The 9,380-nt window shown below is 32.7% G+C and overlaps 1 protein-coding gene across 1 annotated transcript; it reads left to right on the forward strand.

Moving 5' to 3' along the window:
* Positions 1 to 3,818: 3,818 nt before the first annotated feature.
* Positions 3,819 to 8,472, forward strand: LOC126978590 (uncharacterized). Its single transcript, XM_050827551.1, has 7 exons — positions 3,819 to 3,955; positions 4,088 to 4,182; positions 4,340 to 4,537; positions 4,666 to 4,823; positions 4,906 to 5,103; positions 7,950 to 8,043; positions 8,117 to 8,472. Exons 1-7 carry the CDS (start codon positions 3,900 to 3,902, stop codon positions 8,386 to 8,388), a joined length of 1,071 nt encoding a protein of 356 aa, XP_050683508.1. The 5' UTR covers positions 3,819 to 3,899; the 3' UTR covers positions 8,389 to 8,472.
* Positions 8,473 to 9,380: the final 908 nt, after the last annotated feature.

Below are 9,380 nucleotides of genomic sequence, written 5' to 3' on the forward strand. Positions count from 1 at the left end.
TTGTTATTGTAGTTTGATAGTTCAGCTATACACACTTGTTTATTAAAAAATATTAAATTTCGTATTACATTCACTGCAACAACGCCTTTTTTACATCATTTCCTAAATTGTCCTAAAATATACTACCTCGATCATCCCGCAGCAGACAGGGTAGTTCGGTATATTCGGAGTATTATCGTATCGTTCCAAATGTGTCGTTGTCGATTTTGCGAGTAGACCTCCTGGTACGTTACATACATTCCAAGATTAAGTACTAATAAAATATCAAAGAGCCTGCTATTACTAATCTCATTCTATACCACCTTTATTATTAGACTTTGAAAGCTAGAACTTATTATAATCATCATAATATTATTTAAGAAAGACGCTCACTAACTAACAAGAAAACTCAAGTTCCGCAATCAAGCGGTTACTAACGTTATGTATTCTGCCTACGATTTCACTTCTGGTTGATTAATCTATGACACATACTATTTGTCCTTGTCGCGCTGCAGTTGACATCATATTCTCTATCTTGCTCGAACCACCACGTTAATAATTCGAGATTTATTTGTAAATAAGAAATAAAATGGTGATAAAATACAAATACGACGTTCTTTTATATAATTTCGTATGGTATGAAATACCTTCACTCTTATATATCTTGTAAACATAGTTTTTACATTTTCTTAACATACAGGTTGGCATTTTAGATTATTATTGTACGAAAAGTTCTGCTTAGCTCGCTGCTATTAGCCGACTAAATGAAATTACGACAATTGCCTCAATTTGTCTGCAACATTTTGCGCGCGCTATTGCGATATCTACCTCTTTATTGCATATAATATCATTGTCCTCCTCCATAAAAGTAGGTTCCATAGGTTATATTCAAAATTTAAAAACGATTTATAATTTAAATATAATATAATAAATATATGTTAATGACAAAATAAATCTTACATATTAAGTAACATGAATAAACATTCAAAGTTGCAATAGTTTAAAAAAATAGTTAAAACCTCTTGCGTTAGTCTGTATTATTAATTATTGCCGATGAGAAATAAATTTTAATGTAGAATAAATAACTCATATGGGAAGGGATATATATTATGTGTACAGAGACATATTACTCTAGATTTTTCCTTACTTGGCTGAGGCTGGTGGTATAACGCAAAGTGTTAGTTTATTTATTTATTTAGTTTAAGTAATTAATGTAGTAAACGTGCAAACCAACATTACATACATTAAAGGATAAACTCTACTGAGCGACTACTGCTGGACTAGCTTGCTGAACAATGAATCGAGAGACATTAATCAGATATAACCGGATCATGCGGCATGCAGATTGGCTTAGTTGGTAAGAGCGCTGTTAATTTTTGTATGAATTAAATTTGTACTTAAATCATAGGTACTTAATCCAAGAAATTATATGGGGGTAAAATATGTATTTTTTTCAACCCAGCTATCTACGATGTTAAAAGGCGTGTGTGTTATAAGTGTATAAATAAGCATGCAGAATAATCACTTCGAGGAAGAACTTTAATTAGGCTAAATAAAAAATTTCTTAAATTTTACTTATTATTGTTATTACTACTAAGCTGTTACTGGTTCTAAATTGTATTTTAAAGAAAGACCTAAAAATTTAGTTTGGATACGAATTTCCCGCCTGCTCCCATTGTGATCATTTATTTTCAGTTTCATTTAAATAATTTCCTAGTTGTTACACATTTGAGGAGAGAGTTACATATATTAGAGATTAGAGACATGTTAAATGAGCGATTAAATCGTTCCAACTCTACAAAGCAAGTGGGGAAGATGGCATTCTTCCTATTCTTCTGCAGAAAGCAATTGACATTCTCCTACCTCATTTACTCAGGATTTATGCAGCAAGCTTCGCAAATGGACACATTAAAGGCTGGCAGACAGGACTACTCAGATAATTAATACCTAATTAAGAGGTATGGAGAAAGTGATAGACAGATACATCAGAGATAAGGTTCTACCTAATAACCCTAGTACTCAACATGCGTATTGTAGAGGTAAATCTACTGATATTGCCCTAATACAGTTTGTGGACAGGGTTGAAAGGGCACTAGAGGACAAACAAATTGCGCTTTATGCCTTCCTCGAAATTGAAGGAGCTTTTGATAAATCACCCATAAGGGCTTTAGCCGATAAATCGCAGACTCTCCTACGGTCAGATGAGTCGAGGAGATGCTCTCGAGTGGGATTGTAAGATTGAGGCTACATGGAGTCTCTTTTGATTTCATGACCACCAAGAGTAATCTCGCCTCTACTATAGACCCTGGTCATTGATGAGCTTCTATATAAAACGGATAAATTTGGTATGGACACTTAAGGCTATGCTGATGATCTACAGGGCTCGTTTTTAGGACCTTTTCTATTCCTTATTTATATAAATGATCTCCCTTATACCGCAAAGGATAAATATTAAATCACGTTGTTTGCTGATGATACATCACTAATGTTTAATATACACAGTTCTTTACCAAATTATAATGTTCCTAACAATGCTTTAACTAAAGTTGTTCATTGTTCCAGTGAAATATCCTTCCACAAGTTCAAAGCCTATATTTAAACATAAACTTTAATATACAATTTAAAGGATTATTTGGATGATAAGAAAGCTTGGGTATGAATTGCTCTAAAGGATATTTTGAGCTTTAAATACTCTTCATAAAATATAATATTTGTCATTATGAATTAAGCTATAAGCAAAATGGTCAAATTATAAGTAGAGGTATTTAGTGAGTATTGCTTAATATATTGTAGATGAACATTCTTTTTTTTTTGTTATGTGGTTAAGACGTGGGACGGGTTCCCTTCCCCAAAATATGGTCGAGGGAGGCGATGCCCATGCGTCATTCTCGTGAACGGGCGCTACTTGTGGTGGCAGGATGATCCTGTTATGGGAAGCTCTGCTTCAGATTCTTAAAAGTCATTATATTTATTTTATATAAACGCTTATAAAGTAATTGCAAAATGCCTTTTTTTGACTTAATCGTGTAAGTCATTGACTATTTGACGTTTGAGTATGTTTGTTGCATCACTTTACATATATTGTAATTGAAATGATTTGTAAAACGATGAAAATGCAAATCTCGATTTAAATGAGTGGCAATGAGTTTCTTGCTACTTCTTCTCATTAGCTCAACCCTTTACTAAGTAGCAGTAGATTCAATAAGAGATATTTTTTTTTGACATTCATACGTGTCATTTCCTTTTACCTACATGAATAAAGCTATTTTGATATGATTTAGTAAAAACGATTCGAGGTGGCAGACAAAGTACCTACTAACTCGTACCTTATACAGAAAGTTCTCAATATCATAATATCTGAAATTATGTATGAAATATGCTGAAAAGACGATCCTGGTTCCTTCCTGGTTATTGCGTTCCAATAACATACGATTGTTTAAAACGAGTGTTCCATTTAATATAGGTAAAATAGGTATATCATTTTGTCATGCACGTTGAGTGTTTAATATAATCGGTTAATTAAAAAAGCAGTCTATATACATACTTTAAAGAATTTATAATGGAATAAACAGTTACAGAATGTGACTGTATATAACACAAAGATAAAAATATATAAACAAAGCAATAAGATAGGGATTTTTATTCACTTATTATTAGCAGGTACAGTTTCCATAATTTAAGAGTTTCCAGAATAGCAGCCTAACAGGCAACAGCAGACTTCATGTTAAGATTCTTGAATTTATGGTTTAACTTTAAAAAGAAGGTAGGTATATTTTACATGATATAATATGAGACATGTTTGATGTTTGGCACTTTGGATTTTTGACTTATCACACAAATCTGTGTGACTGTCTTTTAAATAATATAGATCGCAGTTTACCGAATACATTAATTGATACGCGTAACTATTTGAATGAAATATGAACATAGTTATTATTGTTATAATAACAACTATATTAAAAACAATTTCATACTGGTAACAAACTTTACTTAAAGCTCATTAAGTTTTATGCTACTATTTACTATCGTGTCTTATTTTAATTATTGATAAGAACTATTTAATTTTATCTTCCAAAACAAAAACTATTTACAATAATATAATTTTCAGTTGTTTTGGTTCGGATTTACTTGTTAAAACTGTAGAGGAACTCGGATTGGATTATGAAGACGAAAAAAATTTTATGATAGCTAAGTCTGAAAAGGGTAGGGTATATTTAATAATAGAATATAAAAACTTATATTCTTTTTGAATAGGAAAAAAACTTTAAGGTGGAAAGTAAAATTATACTTTTAATATACCTACGAATTATAATTTTGTAGTAGGTAACTACTTATTCCATTTTATTTATATTCTTTACAGATGAAGATTATTATGAGGATTTTTACTATGAAATGGATAGTCATACAAAACTTGATAATTCAATGGATATGATTTTCTTTGGACCATCATTGTCGTTTTTGCGCTTAGACTCGGAAACAATTTTACACATAATATCTCACACAAAAAAACAATTAATACCAATATCTAAAACTTTATTAGCCTGGGATGTAGTAACTGGTATTTATTTTTATTGGTCAATCTAGATTAAATGCTTTCTAGATGGCTCTGACCGTGACAATTTAGCTATGATCCACATTAGGTACCTACCCTACAAATATTTGCTTTAATATTGTACATGATTCTAGATGGGAAAACAGCAGCATTTTTACAAGGAAGAGAATATTTAGCGTTTGGAAGTTTACTCAATTTTATTCCAGAAGAGGATTTGTACTTCGCAAATTTTGGAGACCCATCTGTTTTCAAGTTCTTTTCAAAGCATTCGGTTCATATAAATGCCAGGAAGGTGCTATTTATTATTTTTCACGAAACCCCTAGAATATTATCAGTGAGTTAAAAAACATGATTCATTTACAATTTTACTTCAGTTTGGGATTCTCGTTGCTGCTTATAGAAGATATTTTGGAAACATTTGGTATCAAAATGGATCACACATTAATGAGCTTGGTTACTTGTTATGCGGATTCCCGGTTTTCGAATTGGCTATGATATCACCAGAAACATTCTTGGATTTAACAAATGATGTCCTTGGGAAATTACAAAGATGTAGCTTAACACAAACAAAGGCAGGTTGATTTTAATATTAGGGGCTAATTGTACTGAATTTTGAAAGTTTTTTAATCTAACATATTAATTTAATTAAAATAATTACTTGCCATCTAATAGGAAGGTCATTTATGCCTAAGTTGATCTAGATTCGACAAGCTGTGTGAAAGCATTTTGTACTGCCTCCTGAGAAGAAAACTTTTTATCACGTAGAAAACTGTCCAAATCACAAGAAATGGTAGTCCGTTGGAGCAAGGTCTGACGAATACGGACGGTGACGAATGGTTTCTAATTGCAGTTCCTTTAGAGTTAAAATGGTTTCTTGTGCTGTATGAGGTCTCGCATTATCATGAAGCAGTAATGGTGAATATCGACATGGGTCGGAGTTGTTTCACTGCTAGTTTTGCTATCATTGATCCGGTGTTAGTAGATATCTGCCGTTATTGCTTGACCAAATAGGAGAAAGCTATAGTGAATAACACCATGCTGAGACCACCAAACAGTCACCATTACCTTTTTATTGGTAAGCTTTGCTTTAGAACATTGTTGCGGCTTTTGACCTGGGGTCAGCCATTGCAATTTTCGCTTACGGTTATCGTGAAGAATCCACTTTCCATCGCATGTAACAATTCGATTCCTTCATTTCTGTATCGACTCAACAATGCAACCAAGTTTTTACACGTGTTTCTCTCTGCAGATCAGTCAAATCATGACGCTTCCATTTTTATATTTTTTATTTATTTGATAGGACGCGAATGAGTCAATAGTTTTGGTAAGTTTACACCATGCCGATAATCAATGGGTAGTTTGGCTCAGATCGTATTCCAAGATCTCTTTCAATTCATTGTTATTCATCTGTGTGGGCAGTTTTCCACGTGGTTCGTTCTTCAAATCAAAGTTTCTATCACGAAAGCGCTTAAATCAAAACTGCACGGTGCGTTTATTAGCAGTCGCCTCTACAAACACAACATTGATATTGCGAGCTATTTCCGTTCCGTTAGTTCTGCGTCGGAACTCGTATTCAAAAATCACTCGAATTTTCGAAGTTTCCATCTTTGATGTCTGAGCTGAAAAAAAAACAACTGAAAGCAATAATCGACTGTTAAAATTTTCTACTGTTCTTTCGTCCGCAGCCATCTTGAAAATGGTTCACAAATTTGTAACCAATGTATGCTGAATACATTAATCGAATTGAATGGGTTCAGTGGAAGTTTAGATATCTAGGCTTTAAGTTTAAAATACCTAATGTAAACTATGAAGAACGCTGCAAGCGCTTCCACCTTCCACCACTTAAAGCTCGTAGGGATATTTCTGATATAATCACCTTAATCAAAATACTAAGAAGTATGATTGACTGTTCCATATTACTGACCAAAGTCTTTCTGACAGCCCCAGCAGTAGAATGTTAAGACAACAGCCTATCTTTGCTGTACCATTCTGTCGCACGAACAATAGAAGAAACACATTTATTTTAAGAGCTATGCAGTCATAGAATTATTTTTGTGACAAGGATAGGATCGATCTTTTAAGCTCCAGTATTAATTCAATTAGAGCCCATTCGGTAAAACAATTTAGCAGTGATTATCAAATTAACATTAGCCGTGAAATTGCTTCTTTTTTACCTTGCTTTCTACTGGCGATGGAGTGCGAGAATTTTTATTTTTCTTTTTATTCAAGAAGTTTTATTAAATTACTTTTAAATTATCTTGTGTTGTTTGTTTAATCAATATGTTAGATTTAATAATATTATACTTGTTTTATATGCACATGTGGAAGCCTATTATTAGCTCGAATGAATTATGTTTGTTAATTATTTTAATATATGTACTACTAGCTGTTGGCTTTCTTAGATTTGCGACCCGAACCCGAGCCAAGGGTTATGTCCCAGCAATCTCACCAACAATACCAACCATCCGTGTGTCGCATGATCCTTAAGTCTTAGTATGTTTGTTCAACCCTCGGGTTGTAGCGCCATCTACAGGATAGTTTACAGTTTATAACCTGCTCAACCCCAATAATTGCGTATTGTTATTGCTAGTGAAATTACTGGGCAAATGAGACTTAACATCTTATGTCACAAGTGACGAGCGCAGCTGTAGAGCCGCTCAGAATTTTTGGGATTTTTCAAGAATCCTGAGCGGCACTGTTTGGTAATGGGCAGGGCGTATCAATTACCATCAGCTGAACGTCCTGCTCGACTTGTCCCTTATTTTCATAAAAAAAGTGTATGTGTGTGTAGTCTTTACGCGCGATTGAAGTAAAACTTCATTATAATTAACTTTAGAAATAATTAACAGATACATATTATATATACTTTTTTGGTTATCTGAAAGCTCATAGACAAAATATGTTATTTTCGTAAATAACAAATATTCTTAAAAAGTTGAAAGACAAGAAGATTTAATTTTACCATTAAATATATACTTACATTATTTAAAGCCGTGTTATTAATAAATAATTGAATAAAAATAATAAAAATATTTATATCACACATATCAATACAACGTTGTTATTGAATATTAACGAATATGGTTCTATGGGGTCTTATACCTCATGCCTGTCCGATGGACGAAGAAAAATTAACGAATGTTGCAAACGTCAGACTTAGAACTTTAATTTCTTATTTATTACAAAGTAGTCATAAATGAACAAATACACTTGGAGATTTTCAGAAAATATTACTGAGCAATTTGAAACAATTTTTATACCATTCAATTATTATGATTAAAAATTGTCTCAATTGACTTTTTTCTGCCGAAAGTACGAACGTTACTTCCATCAGAAAAATATTCTGAGGTACCCCCAAGTCACGCCTAAAGAAGTTTTACTTAAAAAAATATATTAATTTCATTCAATTTATTTTCAGGCTCTTTATGACATTGCGACACATCCGGATGCATATAATAAACCGTACAAATGGTCTTCACATGAACTTAGCCGACTTGGCGCACTTTTTATTTGTAAGATTATTAAAAAAAAACATGTAACAATTTAATTATATAATTTTAATTTCAATACAAAACATATTTTCAGGTATACCAAAACATGAAATTAGCTCAATCAAACTTGAAGCGATAACAGCTATAACTCCCGGTGTGATGAAACTCATGAATCAAAAAAAGTTAGAATATTTCACTCAGCCACAAATATTACGAATGCAACCAAAAACACGAAGAATTTATATTTTAAGAATGCAATTACGATCTAGTTTAGATACTAGTCAAATAACCAAACGAAATGGTGGTGAAATAAACAAATTTACAATTTTATCATTTTATATTGTAGGCATATTCTATTCTAAATGATAGTTTTTATTTTATTGTATATTGACTAAGTTGTATTTTAAGCAATTCTATAAGCTATATATTAAAATAAATTTACAGAAATGACGCTCGTGTTTAATTATGCATGCGTATCAGCGTAAAAAACAACGTAGAATGTTTATTAGAAACTATACACACAAAATAACAATTTTGATGACTACTGCCATATTAGTGGTCCAGGCAGCAGAACTCCACCTGGAATCACCAATAGTCATGGACTTAATATATATAAAGGTTAAAGGACCGAGTACTCGCAGCTGTAAAACAAGCCGAGCGAGATAGGTACAACAGAATTCGTGTATATCTTTGTAATAGAGTGACAATAGGTTTTTGTTATGTCAATTTAAATTCTTTTACTAATAGTTAATTATAAACACATTTGCACTGAAGTTTTTTTTAGCAATAGAAAATACGTTTCGAACATCCAAAATGAGGCCCGGTTTCCACCAAAGCGGAGAGAAGAGGAGATGTGTTTTGATAACTAATCAGATTTCGTTATTTCCTGCTTAGCTTTGGTGAAAATGGATCAAGCGTCATGTCTCATTTTTCTTTGAGTTTGTGCCGCGAGCAAGCGGCGCGGCAGAGCGGAGATGTGAGATGTCTATAGAATTAGAGCGTTCAGCGTAGTCAACTGTCGGGCGGCCAGGCAGTGCGCCGCCCGCGCTCTCGCACCCTTTTCCCCGCATCTTCTTCCTGCGTCTTGCACACCCAAAAACCTTAAAAAATTTGATTGACTGATCTTGAATGCAAAAGGTGTTACTTCCGTATTTAACTAACATTAGTAATTTAGCGAAGTATTTTAACACAAAAAAAGGAGGAGGCTCCAAAAATATTCTTACATAATTACATTAACTCTTGTACTTATACATAATATAGTCGATAATAAATTAAATTATATGTTTGTTGTCGGTTATGTTTTACTTTTTTTAAATATTTTCATACCCAGAATCTATTTTTCCGTCGATAGTTTAAAT

This window comes from Leptidea sinapis, chromosome Z (genome assembly GCF_905404315.1).
Source record: "Leptidea sinapis chromosome Z, ilLepSina1.1, whole genome shotgun sequence".
Taxonomy (NCBI): Eukaryota; Metazoa; Arthropoda; class Insecta; order Lepidoptera; family Pieridae; genus Leptidea; species Leptidea sinapis.